Source organism: Capsicum annuum, chromosome 2, assembly GCF_002878395.1.
Source record: "Capsicum annuum cultivar UCD-10X-F1 chromosome 2, UCD10Xv1.1, whole genome shotgun sequence".
NCBI lineage: Eukaryota > Viridiplantae > Streptophyta > Magnoliopsida > Solanales > Solanaceae > Capsicum > Capsicum annuum.
In genome coordinates, this window is record NC_061112.1 from 108,306,568 (window position 1) to 108,331,104 (window position 24,537).

Genomic DNA, 24,537 nt, shown 5'->3' on the forward strand with positions numbered 1-24,537 from the left:
GTGATTTACAAGTCACTTATTTAAATAATAAAATTATATAATACTATACTTTAATTTATTATTATTATTTAAAATTTCAATCTCTTAAAATAATTATAAAAGTTTTTGATTTCTCTTTTTCTTTCTAAAAGTCAGATACATCACGTCACACTACTCCTTTAAACTCGCGTAAATGACCAAAAAGTGTCATGAATTCCCCCAATTTGATAATTTTGGATTATAACCTTGTTCCTCTCCACTTCATCTCCATCATGACGTAGAAAATTAAAGACTCTTCCCTCCTTCTTCATCATCATTCTCTACTTCTTGTCCTCTTAATTTTCCTTTTTTTAACTATCACTCTCCTCCAAATCCATCACAATTTTCACCATGAAACTCATCACTAACCTCCCCAAAAGCTCCTCAAATCTAAAAAAAATAATTCATTTTTTGAGTGAAAAATTTCTCATTTGAATCCACAACAACAACTATCTTTCCTCTATTGTATGATGACTATAGGTGCATCGTCTAATGTGCATGGAACTAATTAAACTTGTAACTCAATTTTCGATGTTGCTATCAGTGATTGAAGAAACCCGTCTTGAATGCAACTTTGAAACACAAGTACTTTGCATGTTAACCCGAACACTTGCCAAAGACAAGGAGATTCTTCAACATTGTAGTGAATCTAGTAAACTGTACTTAGTAGATGTTTAAAATCAGAGATCCGTCAATGGAAATTAAAGATGATTATGTTAGTGGAGATACATAAGAATGATGTATCTGTTAAGGGAGTTCAAAGATACATAAGAATGACATTTCTAGTTGAAAATGATAAAAAAATATATCACGCGATCCTTCACCAAATGAACAAAAGCGATATATCTTACTGAATATTAGGTTAAGAATACATAATAAAGATGTCTCTGTTTGAAAATATGTCAAAAATCACGTATCAGAATGCTTTTCATGCTATAGACTTATGTATCTAAATGTATCTCTGTAATATTAATAAATAAGAATTGTGTATGAGATGATGATGTATCGTGAGTCTTAGATATGCATCTCGACAATGAATGAAAAATTAGAATTTTACGTAAATATGAAAACAATCGAAATTTTATGTAATTAGGTACTAAACTGTTGAGATTTATAAAAATTTCTCTAAAATTAATTACTAATAATTATTTCATGATAGATTGTTTACCTTGCTTTTTTTTTTTTTTGATACAATCCTTCCTTGAAACATTACATTATTTTTTTTGATACAATCCTTCCTTGAAACAATAGACTTTGGGGATATTTTGTGCACTAAATTGATCTTTATTAAAAGAAGAAAAGGGTAGTGTTGTGTGGTGATTATTCAAATGATGATTGGCAACACAAAATGAAAAAGGGTAGAAAGAAAAGGAAAAGTAAGAATGACAGTGACAGCAAAAAGTGAAGAAGAAAAAGAAAAAAGGGGATTGAGGGAAAAAATCTCATTAACAAATAGTACTTTTTGCATCAATACATACCACTATGCTAAGATACACTTGCTAAAAACAGAAGGAAAAAATAATACACTAGATAGTCTATGTTTCTTCAATTTGTGAAATAACCTATCTTTTCTTTATGGTTGTTTTCCCTTTCCTTTTATTTTTATATAGAATTTCCTTCTGTTTCAACACATTAACAACTACTTGTTCCTTTTGGCATCACTACAGTACTTCCTCATTCCCATTATATGGCACAATTAAAATTTTAAAATTTAACCTTTTAAATTTTAACCGTGATTTGAGACATAAAAACTTTAAGTTATTTAAATAGAATTTATATATTTAAAAATAAATAAAAATAATTATAAATTATAACAGTTAGTAATTTTAAAATATCTAGAAACATAACAAATTCAATAAAAAGAAATTAGTTGAAAATTCTAATTGTAGAACAAAAATTGAAAAGCTGAAGTATATTTTTTATGTTTACCACCTTGTTTCTAATATTTATATTGGAGTCTCACTAAATGTGCATCATGCATGGTAAAAGATCCATTTTAGGGGCAATGCTCACAATAAAATTTGTTCCTGCACATGATTACGAGTACTTCGTCTGTTTCAAAATAATTGTCATGTTTCGCACTTCAAAAGTCAATTTGATTAATTTTTTAAGTTAAATTAAATTAGACTAATATGATAATTTAAAATTAAAATTTAAATTTAAATATTCATAACTATTATAAGCTCTAATTTTTCTCATACTAATATAAAAGAACATATATTTGGAAATATTAATCAAAATATATATGTTTTACTCTTTAAAAAAAAATTATGACAATATTTAGAAAATGGAGTAAAGAAAATATATTTGGAAATATTAATCAAAATATATATGTTTTACTCTTTAAAAAAAAATTATGACAATATTTAGAAAAGTGGAGTATATGTTATGTATGTTATTTCCTCTAATTCATATTAACTTAATTGGTAAGTCATTTTTTATTTTCATATTAACTTAAGTGAAAATTTCTTTGATTTTTGCCTTTCATTTATATTTTCTAATTGATGAGTTCAAGAGATTTAATTGCTCATATTTATAATTTTAATTTGATTTTAAAATGGCAAAAGTGCAAGATTATGTCCAATTTATATCCTATTTTTTCTTAATAGGTGTGTATTGTCTCTCAAAGTTAATATGAATTAGATGGAGTAAGATACGATTGATTAAAAGGCAAAGCTGAGCTACGAGCAAGTTCTCACTCTCTATAGGCTTATCTTACATTTCTACCTTATTTTCAAGGCTGGAATGTGTGATTAGGTGATTACATAACAATAATTTTATCAGTTAATCCACGCTAGAAAATTCAGTTGGTTATTTTTCTTAATTTCAATTTTCTAAAAAATAACCTCTCTTCATTTTTCCTGTTTCTTTTTTGACACCCTTCTCTCTCTCACACATACACAGAGTGAAAGACTCACATAGGCACGCGCACACAAGTACGGACACATAGAGAGCATTGGGTTGTGATTCCACTGCAGACTTTCATAGGCATATTAATGGCTTTATTCAATTGAGCCAACCAAATTTTCGTTGGACTAATCTGGTTCATGATCGTGGACTGCTGGTCTTTAGGGCATGAAGACAATCTTCGTTGTTGCTGACAGGTGAGGTTTCTTGTCAATTTGATTGAAAAGTTTCAATCTTTATTGGTTTTCTTGATATGGGGTTTGCTTAATTGTACTGTTTAATTATCTTGAACTATCATTATTGACTCCGGGGATCTTTCAGGGACTCCATTGTTGCTGACTGGTGATGTTTCTTTTGAGTTTGATAGTAAAGTTTTAGTCTTTATAGGTTTTCTTGATATGGGGTTTGCTAAATTGTGTTGTTGAATTGAACCCAAAGGTGTACAGTTTTATGGTTAACAGAACTTAAATATCACGAATTTTGTCCCAGGACAAGTCACTAGACCACCCGTGGTCTAGTGGTGGTCAATGAAGCAGGTTTAGAACCTGAGAGGTCTCTCGGGTTCGAATCCAGCAGAGGCAAAAAATACTAGGTGATTCTTCCATCTGTCCTAGCCTTGTGTGGGCAGAGTCTGTTGCTGGTGGGGGATTTAGTCGAGGTGCGCAAAAACTGGCTCGGACACCACGGTTATTAAAAAAAATTGTGTTGTTGAATTATCTTGATCTTCTCCTGCTCAATATTGACTTCTTATCACCCAAGGGTGTGGCCTAGTGGTTCAATGAAGTGGGTAGAACACCACGAGGTCTCATGTTCAATTCCCAATAGAGACAATCACTAGGTGATTTCTTCCCATCTGGTTGAGCTTTGGTGGGCAGAGTTACTGGTAGGAAGTGCCAGGTATCCCGTGTAATTAGTCGAGGTGCACCCAAACTGCCCCCGGTGTACGCGGTTATCCAAGAAAAATAATATTGACTTCTTTTTTGGTGCTGAGAGTTTTTACAGTAGTGTGTTTATCTTGACATGAGTTTTTATGTATTTATCATTCTCTGTGTGCTTGTAGATCAGTTATGGTGGTACATACAGAGATGAGAACAAATAAAGGGTGCATTTATTTCTATATAACCCCTTACTTACAAAGTTGCTTGTTGGTTTCTGTTTGTATCTTTCCTATCTTATGGAAATGGACAAGTTGCTTTCTTTATGTTTTCTTTTAGTAGGTTTTGGGATATTCTGAGCATTTTTTCCTTTCTGTTCTTGCTAATGTTTCTTCTTATTAATGTAAATTCCAGGTGCAGGTTATTGATTGTTCTGATTTATACAATGTTATAAGGCGCTTCGGTATGGATTTGGTAAGTTCAGTTCTGTTACCGTTAAATGATTATGCTTTTTTAGTCGTTTTTTTTTTCTTGCTTATTTGAATAAACGGAACTAGTACTTCATATAGATCATTTCCTTTCAAGGTTAAAAGGGGGAGCTTTTGCAGCTAAGCAGATGTTTTAATGAATTACCAGACAGGAAAGTTAAAAATATGGATAGACTGGATTTAAGATTCAATCACTCCGGATCTGTGCAATCAGATGAGTCAGCCCTGGATTTGGAGAGAAATTATTTCAACAACCTTCCTTTGTCAAGTCCACCACCACTACAAGCCTTTGCATCAGGTTGTCAGGTTGCTGAGAGCAATGCTGCCTACTTCTCATGGCCGTGCCGCTTGGATGCTGCTGAGGACCGGGCCAATTACTTTGGTAATCTTCAGAAGGGAGTTTTACCTGAAACCCTGGGGCGACTTCCCACGGGACAGCAAGCTACAACATTGCTTGAAGTTATGACCATAAGGGCATTCCATAGCAAAAACTTGCGCCGATTTAGTCTTGGTACAGCAATCGGATTTCGTATCCGGCGAGGTGCTTTGACAGATATACCAGCTATTCTTGTCTTTGTTGCCAGAAAGGTTCATATGCAATGGCTCAGTCTTTCCCAATGTCTACCGGCTTTTCTTGAGGTTGAATCTTGTTGAAACCTCTGTACTTGCACTTAGTATAGACAGTATAGTTGTAATGATTATATTGCTTAGACGGCACTAATCAATTAAGGCCATTCTTTTCTTATTATCAGTCTCTGTTTATTCTGCTAACGGTCTTGTGCTTCAACATGGTTTAGTAAAAGTTGTATGCATAACAGCCAAAAATTCCATATCTCAATGGAGATGGGATCTATTACATTAACATGCACTGAAGTTCTGCAGATTCACCAACTTTTTCTATTTTCTTTTTATAATGGTGGTGTCCGAGCCAGCTTTGGTTCTTCGGCTTTTCTGAAGTCTAACCGTCCTTCCAATACTCTTCGGCTTGAGAATCTTTTGTAATTGGGCAGGGACCAGGTGGTGTATGGTGTGATGTTGATGTTGTGGAATTTTCATACTTTGGGGCACCGGCAGCAACTCCGAAGGAACAGCTATATACTGAACTTGTTGATGGTTTACGGGGAAGTGATCCATGCATTGGTTCTGGTTCCCAGGTAATTGACTCTTCTTGATCAGAATGTCCTTCATTACTATGTACAGACAGTGTCAAAATAATTACAAATGTTTAGCAGTGAACTTCCAGAAAATCTGTCCAACTACCATAGGAACGTTTCCTTTACACCAAAGTGAAAGTGAAATATTAAACTCTAATCCTCTATGTCTACTGCTCAATTCTATCTATTATTTTGTTCCTTTCTTCCGTAGATTTTCCAAAGAATGCATGTGCTGGTTAGTTTCCCGAACTTACCCATCTTTTTTTCTTCATCTTTTTTTCTTGATAGCAGTAAGGTATTGTAGTAATGGTGAATAAATACTAAGCTAGTGCTTCTACACATAGTTACAAATTGTGCAGTTTCCGAATCATATCTAACAAGGAATATGTATCCTGTACAACTTGTTTGCACCAAAGCTAGCAATAAAATAGCAGCTCTAAACTTAAGGCTAAGAATTTTCGTCGTTTTGCTTTCAAAAGTCCTGTTGTTTCTTTCTAACCAGACAGTGATCCACATAGCTTGGGATAGTATTCCAAAATTTGAGCCTTTTTTTAATGTAATCCAACTCTGTCCTAGCACATAAGAAAGTCTTGAGTGGAGAAAGGCATAGTTCAACACGTGCCAAGTCAAGCAAAAATTAAACTCCACAGCTGAGATGTGGTCTTGCAGTGGAGAAAAAGGTGATTGGCTTCTTCAGGGTTTCTGTTTCCCTATTTTGTTCAATCTCCATGTCACTAGGGTCTCCTCGTACGAAGTAAGATCACAAAGAATACACTGAACTCTATAGCACTACTACACACTTGCAACAAAGGAGTAGGTGATTCATTTCCTCCCTATTGCTTCTGCACATACAACACCAATTCACCTTCGACAGCCCATTATCTTCAAGTTGTGCTATTTGAGTAGCATTCCATGCGGCACTTTTACCAAGAAATCTACTGGGGGAGCCTTATTCCTCAAATACACACTCACAAAGCTTCCTACCTTGTTATCCAGACGTGTAATATGCTATATTGGAAAAATGTTCCACCACCAGTCCTCTCTGCATTATCCTGTCACTGTCCTTTTTAATGTCAGCATTAAACTCTGTAGAAGGTCTCCACCTCATCATGTTCCCTAGCTTGGATAAATTTTCTAAGATATGTTTTTTGTCTATCCTTATGTGTACATTCATTCTTGCCTGTTACAATGCATTTTCCCTTTTATGTAGTTTCTAATCTCATTATGGGGAACTTGATTCCCATTGCAATCATCAGAGTAAAATTTATTGCTAGGTGTGTAGATTGATAATGAGAACATGGTAGGCATATTGTAGTATCACTAATGAATGATCTAGTCAAAATTCCCTTTAAGCTCTAGAGTAGGCTATGGAAAAGAATCAGAAATAGGAGCACCCAAGTGTGTGGCCTAGTGGTCAATGAAGTAGGTTGAGAACCATGAGATCTCAGGTTCAAATCCCGACAAAAGCAAAAATACTAGGTGATTTTTGTCAGATATCCAAGCCTTGGTGGACAAAAGTTATCTAGTACCTGTATTGGTGGGAGGTATGAAGTACCCCATGGAATTAATCTACGTATGCGCAAGCGCCCCAAACACCACTTCTATTAAAAACAAAAGTAAAAGAGAGGTTCAAGATCATGTAATCCTATTCTATCACATGGGAATTGGGAAGTATTGCAGCATAATTCTTTTAACCAAGTAATAGCTACAAATATATCTTATATTTATCAGCATGAAGAAGCTAAGCAATGTAGAGGATTAATCTATTCTGTAAATGGTGAACTCCATAAATGAATTTTAAGTGGGACATAGCAGGTATCCTGTGGAACGTGCAAGCTGGCCCAAACACCGTGGTTATCCAAAAAGAAAAAATCACATTTCTGAAATTGTAAATATCGTATCAAGGTCATCAATTTCTGTATATTTTTGTTGATATATTTCTGGAGTATTCATTTTTTATCGACAAACTGGTATCATTAATTTATCAATATAACAAAAGCATCAGTTTTCTATCCTCTTTTTCCAAACTAATCTTTCAGAACCTTCATAAACTGTGAGTACCAATCGTGCAGCACCAAAGGTTGAACTTTTGAGTCAAATCTATCTGATCTTTCTTCAGTTGCTACCTACATAGGATCACCGACTACCATAAATTCCTAGTGTTTTCTATAGCTTATCCAGTACCCATCACCTTATAGCACCATCTTAAGACTGCTTTGGCACCTTAACTCTTTAAACACCAAGCAACTCTACTAGATTCTCTCTCCTTTTTTCAGGTGGCACAATTTCCTCACCAGTGGTTTAATTGGTAAAAAACGGTTTCCTAGTGAGCAATTTACAATTATTTACATGATAAATAGATTGTGCAAATGTGTGTTATCAAATTGAGATATTAACATGTAACCTAGTCCAATTTCTTTGCACGATCTTTGAGGAGCTATTGTTCAAGTTTTCCATATAAGTGAGACAGAGAGACCTATTTTTCCGCCTCTTGTTTGGTTGTGCTTTTTCTTATTTGTATTGGAAATATTTAAGAAGATTATTGTGGTTATCTTGTTCCTAAGGGATAACATGGGTACAAGGTAAGAGGATTTCTAATTCATGAATCCTGACATTCATGTGTAGTTTGGTTATTAGCTAAATGCTCTGAGATTCCATTCTATCTTCATTAAGGAGAGCCATCTTTATCGAATCAAAATTTATTTTATTAAGCTCCTGACTAACAAAAAATAAAGGCACAGCTCTATTCTAGAAAGAATTTCCTTCTTGCTAGAATGTCGGCTAGGCTTAAAGAAATTAAATCTCTTCAAATGAGTACAGATGTAGAGCTTGAAATTTTATTAGGACATAGCACCTTGGTTGCCCCTCATACTAGATGTGATCTTCTGGAGGAGCATAATGGAGAACTAAAGGATTTATCTGAATAGTGGAGGAGTGGAGAAGAGAAATGAGTTCCTCAGCACTTGTTTGGTGTGACATTTCAACTGCCAAACAAGGTTGAAGCGTGCAACGGCCAATTGGCTGAGAGCTTTGAGGGTAATGGTGTAAGTTGGCCTAATTCGGCGATGCTCTGCTGCATTTTGTTTTCATCAAAAGAAAGCTAATCGTGTGTCTCAGACATGTCACTGGTTTGATAGATGACGGCTTGGTAATTCTTAACCGATGGTCATTTGAAGCTGGTTGCTGCACTGTGAGCTGATAAACAATGTATTGGTGGTGAGTGTGGTGAGGTTGCTGATCCATCAATGTTGTCTCAATATGTTTTGGCAAATTGGTGATACTCTAGAGGCTACTTGGATATTGATCTTAACATTTCAAAGTCAAAGTCTGGTTGGACGGGTGAAACACACCAAATTTTCCACTGTAATGATCGAAAATGGGCGTTATTCTTACTGGGTTTTACTGGAGAAGGAAATTGAACTCATAACAAATCCTAGCAAGGCAATTGTCGAGATGGAACACACAGAAATATAAAAATAGTTGGAAGACGCAAACACGCAAATATGCAAATGTGAAGAACAATAGCGCCGAAGATGACATTGACATCAACTCTTCGGTCATCAAGCGTGGTGAAGATACAACAACAACAACAACAACAAACCCAGTGTATTCCCACCTAGTGGGGTCTGGGGGGGGTAAGATGTACGCAGTCCATACCTCTACCTCTGATGAAGTAGAAAGGCTGTTTCCGATAGACCCCCGGCTCAAGACACGAGATACCACACAAACACATAGTAAAACACAGAAGCAGATTACATAACATAAATACGGCACCCATAAGTAATAAAACAGAGGAAAGCACACAGATTCGTAATAAAACATGGAACACGGAAGACGGAATCATAACAGGAATAAAACCCCCACCAAGTAATTCCCTACACTAGCGACCCAAACTGGCCCTAATCCTCTGCCGAAATTCGCGCCCTCCAGACCTTCCTATCTAGGGTCATGTCCTCGGTGAGCTGTAACTGTTCCATGTCCCGCCTAATCACCTCGCCCCAGTACTTCTTCGGCCTACCCCTACCCCGCCTAAAACCATCCAACGCTAGCCTCTCGCACCTACGGACCGGGGCATCCATGCCCCTCCTTTTCACGTGTCCGAACCATCTCAATCGTGCTTCCCGCATCTTGCACTCCACTGAAGTCACACCAACCTTCTCCCGGATAGTCTCATTCCGAACTCTATCCCCTCTAGTCAGTCCACACATCCAGCGCAACATCCGCATTCCGCTGAAGTAACACAACAACATACGGAGTGTAATCCCACAAGTGAGGTTTGGGAGGGTGGTGTGTATGCAGGCCTTACCCCTACAAGGTACAGAGGTTGTTTACGATCGACGCTCGGCTCAAATAAAGCATTACAAAGTAGTTCGAAAAAATAAACAATGGGTGTGAAGAGATCAAGACACAATGCTAAAGAAATAATGACAAAGTATACTGAGAACGGAACAATCATACCACAAAAAAGAAACGACGAGAGTGAAAAAGCCCAGACACAATGTGAAAGAAAGAATAACAAAGCATACTAAAAACGGAACAATCACTACCACAAAATGATACGATAATCGAAGTGCTAGAAACAATACATATAACAGAAATGGAATAACAAGACACTCCCCAAGTAATAATACGATTACTGGTAAGAAAGACTAAGCGAGACAACTTTCAACTGCCTAACTAACCCTCTGCGTTCTCCGTGGAAGTAGAGAGTAAATGTTGCAGCCTAGCCAAAGAATTATGTTATTTGAATTCAAACATCTTTACTCTGCTTTTTCACTTCTGAATCTGACTTTAATCATTTATCTCATTGGCACGTCTCTCATAATGGACATCTAAGACAGAGAGACGGAGTTACTGCTCTTAGGACTTAGAGTTATGATTGTTAACTATCAAGAGAGACTTTCATAGATTGACATACTATCGTGGATTTGATCTTCATTACTTCCTCTGTCCCATTTTATGTGAGACACTTTCCTTTGTAGTTTATCCCTAAAAGCATGACTATCTTTCTCTTTATCTAATTTTAGCATCCTATTTTTACCCTTAATGACACGATTTGTTGGGATCACTTATCATTAAAGTTTATTCCTTTGTAAGGAAATGGAAAAACGAAAATCCATGTGTAACTCGCACTACCACCTGTTTAAAAGGGTAATTTTTGGCTTACATGTCAAAACTCTTTTTATCATGCCCAATCAAACACCTTCACATTAAATGTGATCGATAGAGTGCGATTAAGTCATTTAGATATATATTCTTTTCGGGAAACTAATGGAACATTGAAAAAGTATTTGTTGGGTCATATGGTTTAATCATAGTTGGTGAATTGTGTTGAGCCCTCTTTTGAAATTTTGAAATATTAAAGGAGGGCGCTTTTGTTTATTCACTTATTTTTATAACACGTCCCTTCGCATGCTACCCTATTTCTTTTTCTTGGACCTACAAAATATTTTCTTAATAGGTAGCAACAGGATTTGAATGAAGGATCGCTATCTATTCTCTCTATATTTTAGTGTTCGACATAATAATAAAAAGCTGTTATGCATGTGGAGTGTTCGTTGATTCTAAGAAATTCTTAATTTTTAGAATATGAGATTTTACTGTAATCAAAGGTTAAATGGTTTACCGATTGATTGATCTAGGCTTCACATAACATTGTATTCTGCACTAACCTTTTCTTCTCTTTCATCTGTCCTAGGTTGCTAGTCAGGAAACATATGGAACCTTGGGCGCAATCGTTAAAAGTCGTACAGGAAGCAGGCAGGTTGGTTTCCTTACCAATCGTCATGTAGCAGTTGACTTGGATTATCCCAGCCAGAAAATGTTTCATCCTCTGCCACCGAGCCTTGGGCCAGGGGTGTATTTAGGTGCTGTGGAGAGAGCTACATCCTTCATAACGGATGATCTTTGGTATGGCATATTTGCTGGCACAAACCCAGGTAATGTAAATTCAGTTTGGTGTATATTACTTTTGTCCGATTGAACAAGATTAGTGTTTCGAATAGGATCCTGACATCCATGTATTCTTGTTGTGATGCTGTCATCTTGCAGAAACATTTGTTCGAGCTGATGGAGCATTTATTCCATTTGCAGAAGATTTTGACATGTCGAATGTAAGGACGTCCGTGAAAGGAATAGGAGACATAGGTGATGTCAATAAAATTGATTTACAGTCTCCTGTTGGTAGTGTCATTGGTAGGCAAGTGGTGAAAGTTGGAAGGAGCTCCGGTCTAACCACTGGAAACATTATGGCGTATGCCCTGGAGTATAATGATGAAAAAGGAATTTGTTTCTTTACAGATTTTCTGGTTGTTGGTGAGAACCAACAGACTTTTGATCTTGAAGGTGACAGTGGTAGCCTTATTCTCTTGACTAGCCCAGACGGGGAGAAGCCACAGCCTATTGGAATAATTTGGGGTGGAACTGCCAATCGAGGTCGTTTAAAATTGAAAGTTGGCCAACCTCCTGAGAATTGGACTAGTGGAGTTGACTTGGGGCGTCTCCTTGATCTTCTTGAACTTGATCTCATTACATCCAATGAGAGTCTGAAAGGTTGGTATCTCTGAGCATCTTATGGTCCTTAGTTGTATATGAGCCCTGCTTACGTTTGAATCTCATCTTTTCCACTTTTTAAACTTGTAATACATTAATAATTTCATCTGGAGTAGCATTACTTCCATTTTAAAAATTGTCATGAAATCCTGGATTTTGATTTGACATCGCATTAAAGACTAAAAACATAAACTATGGTTGTTTTGTGGAGATGGTGGTTGAGAAAATAATGAACTATACAATACAAAGTCATGATACCTGTGTTTACTTTCTAGGACATCGCAAACCATTTCCCCTTCCATGAAAAGGGTTATACTTGAAGTGTGGTTCTGGGAGGGGAGGAATCACCAAATGTTTGGTTATTTTTTGCACGGTCGGGGTGTTAGGATACCTGCGCTGCTTAAAATTATGAATGTGTTGGATAGTATAAGATTATTAGCTCTCTGAAAGGTGTCCCCGGCATGGAATGGTGGATGAACATATACAAAAGACTCTTGGTTTATCATGTGATGGAACCAAAGGAATGTAGATAGAAGTCCAAAAATTTAGTATTTAGTCTAATAAAATCTTGGATTTCTAGTTTTTTTCCTTCAAATTTCCTTGTTCTCTGTCATTTTATTATTTCATCTCTGTAGTCTCTACTTCTGTATTCACTTCCTCTAAATTAGTTGCATTGCAAGAGCAAATAAATGCATCAGCTGGGGGTATTGGTTCTGCTGTTGGAGAGTCGTCACCAGCAGAGCGGATTCAATTGAAAGATAAAGCTGAGGAGAACTTTGAACCAATCAATTTAAACGTCCGACAAGATCCCATTGATGACGAGTCCGATGAAGGAATAGTTCCACCCCTTGAGCGTAAGCACTTTCACATCCACGATGGAAATAAAGCAACTCCCTGCATTGAGCATCAATTTATCCCAAGTGTCTCTGGGATTCAACATGGAAATAGGGAATTGAAAAGACTCTCGGTGAGGGGAGGATCGGATGAAGATATCTATGTCTCTTTGCAGTTAGGGGAGCAACGCGAACCAAAGAGAAGAAAACAATGATGAGTCTCAGATTGCCATGAGCTTAAAAAAAAAGTGAACCGCCTCGTTATATTTGCCTCAGTCATGCATTGAAATGTGAAGACTTGGGAAGATTTTGAGCTCCTAAGAGAAACTTAAGCCTTCCACCAGTATGAGTATTATTATTATTATTATTATTATTATTATTATTATTATTATTCTTTTTTCACTTTTAATTCATGGAAGCTACATGTAGAGGTTAGATATATATTAAGTTGTACAATATGTAAGAAATGTGTTTAGAAGAGAACTGTATCTATTCATATCGGGTTGTATCATTTCTGTGAAGCTGTCATACAAAATCTATGAAGTGGAGGAAGCCCCCAGAAACTGTTACTCAAGGAAGATCAGACAATGTGCAACTTTCCAGGAAAGTATAATAATACAAAATAATATTGAGTAACTGCATGTATTAAGCAGAAACTGTATATGAACCTCAGCTTCTACATTCAACAAAATTTGGCATTTTGTATTAGAAGGCCACGAGGAGCTTCATTTGGTTTGGATGTATACACAGCAATTATTTTGATTAGCATTGCAACTTCATTGGGTGGAAAATGTTTTCACTGTTCAGTTGATAAAGTAGTAATATTTCTAAACTATAAGCACTTGCAATAGGATGCCATTATATATTGATGATTTTTCTTTTGGCCCCAAAGATAAGATAAGACTACTAATATCTAAGCACTGGTTGCAGCAAGTATCGTAAAGTACAGGTTGAGGTACTTGTAAATGACTCCTTTTTCTTTCTTCTTTTTTTTGTCTATAGATGACAGGTAGTTTTTCCTTTTGATAAAAGACGTTTTTCCTGCAACGACGTCTGAAAATGATTTCATCATGAAATAATAGGAAAATCTTAACACCAAACAAAAAAATAAAATGTCCCTGGTCTCTGCGCTATTTTGAGCCTAATATATTGTTCTGAATTCAAATACCAACCACTTTTTGATTGGTACAACAACAGTAGCTTATAACATCATCAACACATGCTGTGGTTTCACATTTGAGATTCGCGTTTAATGTAACAAGTGATATACAAGAAACCAAGTCTCTCATTTGATTGATCCATAGTACATACTCTCGAGTATAATGATATGCACATCTATATACACACACGGTTCTGTCCACTGCTTCATTGCCTTTTCATCTCGAGAGTTCAGGAATACGATTAGTTTGTATATACAGAAGAGATCAGCAAGAACATGCAGATAGATACACAACAGTAGAGCTCCTTTCATCTTGTGGTAAAATAAAGTTTCAAGCACTCGCAGAGACAGAGACGGCATTTAACTCTACATGCTGCTTACCTTCACTTTTAGGGTGGACAGCGACAGTCGCGTGAGCTTCTTCCCAAGTAGTATTGTCACCTCCGACATGAGAGAAAGATATATAACCCACCTTTTCCTTTCCACTAGCTGCATTCTCATCGCCGTCCTGGCTTTCTGAAACAATTTCCCACTCCTCTCTAAGAGAAGTTACATCTAAGCCTTTCTTGTGGCGCCTTTTGATGTCACATGCAGTGGGTAAGATAACATAATCGTTGATTGGATTGTAATAAGGATCATGATCTGCTCTTAACCAGTGCTTGATCACTCTAAACACATGGCGGTCACAGATGATTCCTCTGTGATCCCCAGGGACTCCAACCCTAGCTTCTGCATTAAGCCCATCAGCCTGCCAAAAAGTATAGCACATTAAACCATATATTTTTTAGAAGGACAGCAACATTAAACCGTATTACTTCAACATTTATCAGGAAATAAGGAAGCAGAGTAAACAATCACTTCTCACAGTAGCATGCAGGGTATGTTAGCAGAAAAATCCAATGGTGACCACAGTTTCAAATTTAAATAAACTTTTTCTTAAATACTTCCAATTTTTTCTCCTTTTGACAGGAACCTTGTCCCTTGCAGCCCTTAAACAGCACTAGCTCAGACTTAGGCACCAAAAGAAATCAACAAGAATCCACATCTTCCTGGTAAGCACCCTCACCATCTGAACGTATAGAGTGGCTTTTTTCTCTTTTTACATTACCAGGAGTAAAAAGCGAACCACGCCCTGGTCCCTGAAGTTACTTAGTTTTCAACAGCGCTCTTATTAAAAGTGAACTTTGTTCAAATTCCAACATCCAAAAGCAGGAAATGAAAGGATACAAGAGAAAACAACACTAGGCAGATATCTAAGATGCTCAATTTTAAAGATGTAACTACTAAAGCTAAAATCTTGTGCAAGTTAACATCCTAAATAGTAAGAACAATTTTTTTGAGAAGAAATGGTAACAGCAATTCAGAGAGGCAACAATGACAAAAAATGAGAAATGGTAATATTGCATTAACCCTAAAGACAACATGTTAAGAAAACATGAAAGGACTTGGCCTAAAGAATCTGCTATAACCAAATATACGTTTTACTCTTTCCTTCCCTCCAGTCTCCCCGACCACATCCCAAGTCCAAGCAGAAAAAATAACACTAGTGTGACGCCTTTGAACTTAAAAACAGGTCCATACCACGTTCTATGATACATTGCTTCAAATGGCAAGCAAAAGAGATCATACAAGTTGGTCTAAAGAATTATTGAAGATCTCTACAGAAAAGTAATTTTTTTTAAAAAAATCATATCACTGTTACATGAGGCAAAAAGTAGAGCACATACCTTCGCAGATTCTGTTGGAACTGTACCATCTCCATCAACCGATATGTATTCAGACTGAATATGCATAAAAAATGCTAGTCAGAGAGACCAGTATGAAAAAATAATAGGAAATATGAAAATAAATAATTAAGTATCCAGTCACACTAGTCCAAAATCGAATAGAACGATGTTACCTGGATAAATGGTAATTGTTGAAGATCAGAAATAGGTGCATTCTGACTTCCATAACTGCAGAGAAGCCAATTCGGTGATCAGTTTCTCATGAATTAGAAGTATAAACAGTACATAAGCTACAAATATTCATTATAGACATCCATCTTTAGATAAATAAAAAATTGAGATCCAAATATTTAAGAAAGAAAATAGTACCAGACACTATGAGGCGTCTTGTAATTGGTCCCATAGATGTTGTAGAACTTAACTTTATCAGGGATCTTCGCATGGCACAAAATCTCTCGGGTCTTATTAGCCCATTTCAAGAGTTCCAGATTGAAAGGTAAAGAAATTTTCTCTCCATTATAAGTAACCTGCAAAGACAGATATACGAATTTTATGGTTACCCTTCAACATCCAAAGATATGAAACAATAGCAACAACAATAATGTGTATGGTTCAAGTTCAATATACAGACAGCTCAAGAGAGGGGTAAAAGGAAATGCATTTTACTTCAATGATAAATCTATGGCCTATGCAAAAACCCTGCAATGGGAAAACCTCATGAACACCAGCTTTTCAGTAAAAAAATGTTTGACATGCTATTCCACGGCCAGCTCACCTTGTTGTTAGAAAGAGCTTGCTCGTACACTGATATAGTTTCCAGTGGAGAGTAAGTCTCGAGTACAACGGTGGCCTCTCCATTACTGTTAGACTTTTCCTTCCAAATTTCTAAAACTGGTGCATGTTCCCATTTGAAATCAGGACATCCCATTAATTCGTATATTGACGGACACTCGATCAACTGCAAGATCAAATAACAAATGTAGTTGATTTACCAAAAAGAGTAATATAGCGCTCACAGAATTATAACAAACTATCCTCTTATCCGTGTTGCTAGACATATTCCCAGTAAGGGATGCCTTAATATGCAACTGAAGTCTAACCAATAAATAGATCAAAGAAACTACCCAAGAAAAAGACAAAATGGCACACCGAATAATCAGAAAGGAGATTATATTATGAACAAAACCAACTCTATGAATGTATGAGTAGCACAATGGTTAAATCAAATTAAGAAACATAGAGCCTCCAAAAATATGCAAAACCAAGCCTCAACCTACCATTAATTACAGTTTTACATTAACTAACAAATATAAAAATCTAGACACAAAATTCAACAAGATGGTAGAAACAAAGAAGGAAAAATGACTATTTTCATAATGATTGAAAAGGATGCTGAACTGGGCAATGGCCGACAAAAGAGTCAAAGAAATCTACATAACAAAGCATGCAAATGGATGAAAGAAAGCAGAAAAGGAAGAATAGATCATAGTGCACAATGCCTCCACCTATCATTAATTACAGTTTTACATGAAGGTGGCTAATGCTAAGTTGGTAGAGAGTAAGGATGGTGAGGAGAAACAGGAGTACAAGTTAGCCAGGAAGGAGGCTAAGTTGGCACTTACGCCTTCTAAGATGGCAGCTTTTGAGAGTTTGCAAGCAGGATTAGAAGAGAGAGCCGGGGAAAAGTGGTTGTATAGGCATGCCAAGGCTAGGGAGCTAAAGGCCCATGACCTCGACCAAGTGAAGTGCATCAGGGGGGGATGACAGAGTATTGGAGGAGGACGTTCAAATTAAGAGAAGGTGGCAGTCGTATTTTCATAGACTCTTGAATGACGAGGGGGACAAAGACATTGTGTTCGGAGAGTTGGAGCACTCAAAGGGGTGTCGTGATTTCGGTTATTGTAGGTGTTTTAAGATTGAGGAGGCAAAGAGGTATAGGGGTAGGGCAACGGGGCCTGATGAGATACTAGTGGATTTTTGGAAGATTATTGGCAAGGCACTGACCGAATTGTTTAATGGCATTTTCAAGACGGCAAAGATGACCAAGGCTTGGAGATGGAGTATGATGATTCCTTTATACAAGAACGAGGGTGACATTCAGAGTTACAACTATAAGGGTAGGGGTATTAAATTGTTGAGCCACACTATGAAGATTTGGGAGAGGGAGGTCGAGTGGAGGTTGAGGATAATCATGTCTATTTCTGAGAATCAGTTTGGATTTATGCCCGGTCGCTCGACGACAGAGCCAATCCACCTTGTGCGGAGATTAATGGTGCAGTATAGAGAGAGAAAGAGGGACTTACACATGGTGATCATCGAACTTGAGAAGGCATACGACAGTCCCTAGGGAGGTTCTTTGGAGATACTTGGAGGCTAGAGGGTCCCTATGGCGTACATTAGATCGATTAAGGACATGTATAATGGAGTGGAGATTTGGATGAGGACGGTAGGAGGAGATTCGGAGCATTTCCTTGTCTTGACAGGGTTGCATCAGGGATCAACTCTTAGCCCATTTTTATTCGCCTTGGTGATAGATATTTTGATACGGCGTATCAATGAGAGGTGCCTTAGTGCATGCTATTTGTGAATGATGTAGTTTTGATTGATGAGACTCAGGTGGTGTTAATGTAAATTAGAGGTTCGGAGACAAAACTTGGAGTCTAAAGAGTTCGGATTGAGTAGGACCAAGACGGAGTACTTGAAATGCAAGTTCAATAACGTGAAGCATGAGGACGAGGTAGTAGTGAAATTGGATTCCCAGGGTGTTTGTAAGAGGGATATTTTTAAGTATCTTGGGTTGATAATTCAAGGGAATCGAGAGATTGACGAGGATGTCACTCACTGTATTAGGGCAGGGTGGATGAAATGGAGGCTCGCTTCGGGAGTTCTATAAGATAAGAAGGCACTCCCCAAGCTAAAAAGCAAATTCTACGGAGTGTAAGTCCGTTCGGCCATGCTGTATGAAGCAGAGGCCATGCTGTATGGAGCAGAGTGTTGGCCAGTCAAGAACTCTCACATCCAAAAGTTGAAGATAACGGAAATGAGGATGTTGCATTGGATGTGTGGACTTACTCGGAGAGATAGGGTTAGGAATGAAACTATTCAGGAGAAGGTAGGAGTGGCTTTGGTGGAGGACAAGATGCGGGAAGTGAGGTTGAAATGGTTTGGCCATGTTATGAGGAGGGCCACTGATGCCCCAGTTCGTAAGTGTGCGAGATTGGCTTTGGATGGTTTCGGGCAGGATAAAGGTAGGCTGAAGAAATACTGGAGGAAGGTGATTACACGTGACATGGAGCAGTTACAGATTACTGAAGACATGATCTTAGATAGAAAGCTATGAAGGATGCGAATTAGGTTATAGGTCTAGTGCATGTGGGCGTAGCCTTGCTAGTAGTCGTAGGACTTTGTGCATAGGTTGGAGTTTCTAGCTAAGAGAGTTTGAGTGAGTTGTGTGCTTCGGTTTGATAGTGTACAGTAATACTTTGTGGGTGTCTTATTTCTGTTATTTCATCTTGTTTCATGTTTTATTACGTCTTTGTTTACTATCTTTTTGTCCAGAGCCGGGGTTCTATCAGAAACAACCTCTCTACCTCTTCGGAGGTAGTGGTATGGACTGCGTACATTTACCCTTCCCAGACCCCCACCACTGTGGGAATACACTAGGTATGTTGTTGTTGATGTATACATAAAAATCTAGACACACAAAATTCAAAAAGATGGCAGAAACAAAGAAAAAACACTTACTATTTTTGTAATGATTGAAAAGGATACTGGCTATTGTCTAACAAAACAGTGCAAGAAATCTAGATAATGAAGTATGCAAATGGGTGGAGGAAAGAAAGAAAAGAGTGATCATAGTAAAAGTCAAGTAGCATTGAAATACAAACCAGTTGATGCATACTCCATTTGGATATGAAAAACCTCTCTTCCCACCCATGCACAAATGACGTTCCGTTCAACAATGAAGAGGTAATATATCCAGGAGCACCTGTAACATGATCAACCACATAGACGACCCGCACAATCAGAATATCAAATTGAAAACAGTAAGGGCTCATTTGTAGAGTATACAAGAATAGTACTGAATAAAGTGTATTAGTAATGTTGTGGACTTAGATATGTTGAGATCATTTCTTATTCACTATTTGGTTTGGTGTATTAAGGGCAGTTCTGTCTTTAACCATGCTTATCCCTGTATATTTACATGAATGGATATTTGAGGTGTATTTGTGACGTATATGAATAGATAGATGAAGACTTCCAAAGCAATCTTAGAAAAGTTAATCTGAAATATATACCTTGCCTAAACTAGAAACATGTAATACACGACACCTATTTTCCCAGTTCCCCCCACCTCCTAAAAAATAAAAGAGTGAGGAAGGATTGTATCAATATTTACAAATACAAAGATTTGAGGTGTATTTGTATACGTATATGAATAGATAGAAGAAAACTTCCAAAGCAATCTTAAAAGTTAATATGAAATATATACCTTGCCTAAACTAGAAACATGCGGAGACATCAAACTTGAAATTACAAAAGAGACGCTTACCTTGGAATGGTGCAGCGATTGCAATCCAATTCTTCACATACTTTTCAAAAATCTGCAAATACAACAATCTTACAAGATTAAAACTAAAATAAATCTTCTTAGGCCAAGAGGAATGGTTGGGAAGTGATGAAGCAGGGCAGAAGTACAAAAGTGAAAGGGAAAAAGAGGCTTTACATCACTGTGAAGAGCCATGAAACATTTAACCAGAAGACCACCCATAGAATGACTTATGATATTTATCTTTTTGCCTCCTGAAGCAGTATGTATGGATTCTAGCTTTTGAGCAAAACACTCCATTCTTTCCTGAAGCCTGGAAAAAAAAAAAAAAGGGATAACAGGACATTTTCAGCATCAAAATATGGAAACATTTTCAACGGAAAAGATAATACATATGTAATAGTAATGTTTGAGTGAGTCATTCGCAAAATTCAGATAGTAAACAATATTAAAATATGATAATGGAGAAACACCACATCAACAGTATGTGGTTATTGACCTCGCCCACATATTGTTAAGCAAGAGATTAAATCTGTAGAAGACATCTCTGCTTCAATTCTTCAAGGGGGATTAAGAAACACCCAAAATTAGTGATCACAATAGTTGAAGGATAGTTAACAGGGAAAACATTTACTGGAAATCATGATTAATACTATAAAATGACCAGCAGCTACCTGTTGCTTTGCCGGAAATCATAGCCAAACCCAAAGAGTGTTTTTCCTTCTTGGTAACCCCAGCTGAGCATCTCAGCTATCATATCATGGAAATAATACACACAATCAGACCCAATAATCTGCAAAAGAGGACCAGGCAAAGCAGTCAAACTTCTGATTTCATAAAAGTCATTACTATATCGACTTAAATAACTTAGCACATACAACTGAATCGTTAAGAAAAAGATCACTAGGTTTCATGACACAAAGCCTTCATTCTCTCTTGTACTCAAAGGTTCTAGCATTATAGCACTTTTGTCCTGCCCCCTAATACATTGCAGCCTCCCTGACCATTTTATTTTGCCTACACACCAGAAGGATTTGACCTTGCTGCATTCTACCTCGTGCCACCCTCAACGGTAAGGAACTTTATAAAATGACTCCTCTTTGTGATAACTACTGATTTGTTCAATGAATATCTATGCTGTTTACACTTTACTGTGTGCATTCCTAAAACCTGTAATCTGTCTACTTATTCCCTTGAAATAGTACATGATTAGCAGATGAAAGAATAATTGTCCGTGCTGCTTATTTAAAGAGAAAGAACTTACTGGAAATCTCTTAGCCGAAAAGCTAGTCAAAGATCTACTACACCTGACCAACCCAATGCACAATGTATTGCCTTGAAATACATATACCAGTCTACGCGAATACTCCATAACTCAAAATAGATGTTACATGCACAATGAAATGCTCAAATACGATAACTTTCAGAGAGAGATTATACTACTAGGATCTTCCAAAAAATATAGAAGCAAAAAGTCGTATGGGCGCTTCCCTCTCTTTGTCAAATTCCAATTCCCATCCTTGTTAACACTGATTCAGCACGTAAAACCCCAATCCATAATGCATTATCATTTAGTTTGTGAAATCGCTCTTGAAATAGGACAAAATAGTTGTTTGATTTATCATTGGCACAAGTCTTAGCAGTGCTCCAGTCCAATTATGTACGCGGGGTTTTCAAATGATTAGCACTAACAAATAACTAAATAAATAACCTTCAATGATCCCAACACAATGACTAAACATAGACAGCGGAAGCTAACCATGTCGGGGTCCAGATTATCAATAGCATATAGTCCATATCTGTCTTCCGGGACCTCAATGCTTGTGTCGGGATCTAAATTGTCAGTTCTACCTGTTTCATAACATCCACGAACAAAAAATATGAACAGGAAATTTACACCTAAAACACAGCTTCATATTCCCTTTCCTCTTTTCAATTTATAAAATAAGATAAATTACATAAAAAATACAGCCTTTAACAGCACAAAAAACAGAAATTATCAATAATTATAAGAAAAAAAAATAGAGAAAATACTGTACATTCTTAACAACAAAGAATAAAAGATCAACACACTTCAACGCTGTGGCCTAGTGGTCAATAAAGTGGGTTGAGCACCACGAGTTCTCAGGTATACATGTCAAGTTACTGGTGCAGGTGACAGGTAGCTCGTCCGAACACCACGATTATAAAAAAAAAATTTTTTTTTTAAAAAGTCAACACAAAAAATGATGAAAATTGAAGCTATTACCAGTAGAAGGATCAAAGCGACACCATAACTTGTCACAGAACTCATGATCAGCACCAAGAATTCTGACCCAAACCCGTTCGGTCCGACCCGTTTTGTCATCAACAGCGTTGAGAATCGACCCGGCTACACCTGGAACTAACAGAACCGGGTCAAGATTCGGGTCAATGTACTCCTGAGGCTTCTTGATAAGCTTCAACCACATCTCAATTGACTTCACAAGCTCATCTAGCAACATTTTGGGTATCGATTCCAGAAATTGAAGGGGGTAAGCGGGTCAAATAATTAGGGTTTGGTCAAATAATGAGGAGAAAAGCCGTGGAATAGAAGGAAAGTGACTAAGAGAATCGGAAGTCTATTTCCACGTCTTTATTATTTTTAGGAACATTGATTATGGTGATGGCAAATTACTGTTTTACCCTCAAAGTAGATAAAGGCTTGCATGGAGAGAATTCACGTGTTTCGCGATAAAGTAGATTATTGTAGATAATGATTTTCGTTTAGTCCATGATTCATTAGTTGTAAGTTTTTGGATAGTCAATCAAGTTAGGAAAATTATTCAATAAAATAATTTGTTTACTTATATTATTCTGTCGTGGGTTCTGCAGTTTATCGAGAATATGATGTTCTAACAGATTTAAATAAAATTAAAGATAAAAGATTAGTTAGTTGGTAGGAGTTCGTACACAGGAGTTGTATTGACTTGTTGCCTAACTAGTAGTTGCGAGATTATTTTTGTAGTTTCTTGTTCTTCAATGTTTGTTACTATTTATTGTTTCAAGTTGTTTGATTTTAGTATCATTTTATTGTGATATTATTCTGCTATTATCTGTTATTATTGTTATCATCTTACATTACATCTTTTGCTAGCATGTTTGTATCTTGCGCCTTGAATCTATCGAAAATAGTCTTTCTACCTCATCTGTGAATAAAAGTACATTGTCCCTTGGATATATTATTATTGTTGGCGATTTTTTATAATTTTCAAATTTATATTATTTTTTTTTGTTTTCCAAGGTATCCCCATAGCCGACAGCCGTGAGACTAATCCTCCATTTCACTATCAGCGCACTAAGTGGTAATGATTTATAATGTTGATTATTCAAGTATACACACATATTGTTATGATATATATCAATTATAATAAATGTCTATCAAGATCTATTTGATGTCTATCAGGATTTGATGTATTTGTCTTTTAGTGTGAAACTAGGGGCAAATTCCCCCTATAAATAGAAGGGCTTCCTTCATTGTAAATCATCCCCCAAGAGAAGAAATAAGAATTACTCTCTCTGTTCTCTCTACTCTTTTTCTTTATTCTTTCTTATTTCATAGCACATTATCAACACGAGACTCTAATTTGAAGGCTAAGGCTAAGGTATTATTATTTTTCTTCCATTTACTATATGGCTAACAATCTTACAAAGTGTGAGTGCGTTTCCCTTCAAAGTTCGGGCAAGAACTATACTTCATGGGTGTTGGATGCTGAAATTGTAATACCCCGCAAGTCCTCTTCCAGTCTGAGCCTTAAAGCGTATCCAGTAAAGCGAAAATCCGAGTCTAAAAGTTTCAGAAGTACCTTCTCAAGTATGAAATATTTTGAATCGTGTGGAATTTTCCTAATTTCTATTTTTTGCCATGTAGAGCATTGAATAAGTTTTCCATCGATACCAAATTCACCCAAAATAGACACTCAGGTGAAGAGTTGGAGCCATTTTACTGAGACAGTGTGTCACCTGGCCTTCTGGCGTGTCGCAGAGCTAGCCAAAATGACAATCGTCAAATTCCAGCAAGCCTCCGTGATTCCTCCGCGTCGCGGTATAGTTCCAGTTCGCACCAAGGTGGCAAAGTGATTGCCACCGTGTCGCACCACTGTGCAATTTGTCAATTGTCAAAATCCAGTGAAGGTCCGCGATTGTGGTACATTGCGCCAGGATCAAAAATCGGGCTCCAGTCTATAATTTTCTCAAGGGTATTTTGATCTTTTCCACTCATTCCCAACCTCTATAAATACCCACTTAAGGGCTTTG

At 36.9% G+C, this 24,537-nt stretch overlaps 2 protein-coding genes across 7 annotated transcripts; one reads left to right on the forward strand and one right to left on the reverse strand.

Annotated features, from left to right (window-relative positions):
- The first annotated feature begins 2,828 nt into the window (after positions 1-2,828).
- LOC107858941 (protein NARROW LEAF 1) lies at positions 2,829-13,592 on the forward strand. Of its 6 annotated transcripts, none has more exons than XM_016703762.2 (7): positions 2,829-3,122; positions 4,215-4,274; positions 4,394-4,927; positions 5,299-5,442; positions 11,141-11,381; positions 11,494-11,994; positions 12,675-13,592. In XM_016703762.2, the coding sequence occupies exons 2-7, from the start codon at positions 4,266-4,268 to the stop codon at positions 13,040-13,042; spliced, it is 1,797 nt and encodes a 598-aa protein (XP_016559248.1). In that variant the 5' UTR covers positions 2,829-3,122; positions 4,215-4,265; the 3' UTR covers positions 13,043-13,592. The 6 variants fall into 6 exon arrangements, with proteins under 6 accessions (XP_016559248.1, XP_016559249.1, XP_016559247.1 ...); XM_016703763.2 differs by having other exon boundaries at positions 2,831-3,122; positions 12,693-13,592; XM_016703761.2 differs by having other exon boundaries at positions 2,851-3,122; positions 12,663-13,592.
- Positions 13,593-13,929: 337 nt separating this feature from the next.
- On the reverse strand, positions 13,930-22,914 carry LOC107858943 (lecithin-cholesterol acyltransferase-like 4). The gene is made up of 11 exons (XM_016703766.2): positions 22,511-22,914; positions 22,022-22,113; positions 20,937-21,055; positions 20,440-20,575; positions 20,266-20,317; positions 19,601-19,701; positions 16,489-16,671; positions 16,083-16,240; positions 15,887-15,941; positions 15,714-15,767; positions 13,930-14,734 (listed from the first exon to the last, which is right to left on the reverse strand). The coding sequence occupies exons 1-11, from the start codon at positions 22,743-22,745 to the stop codon at positions 14,318-14,320; spliced, it is 1,602 nt and encodes a 533-aa protein (XP_016559252.1). The 5' UTR covers positions 22,746-22,914; the 3' UTR covers positions 13,930-14,317.
- Between the last annotated feature and the right edge of the window lie 1,623 nt (positions 22,915-24,537).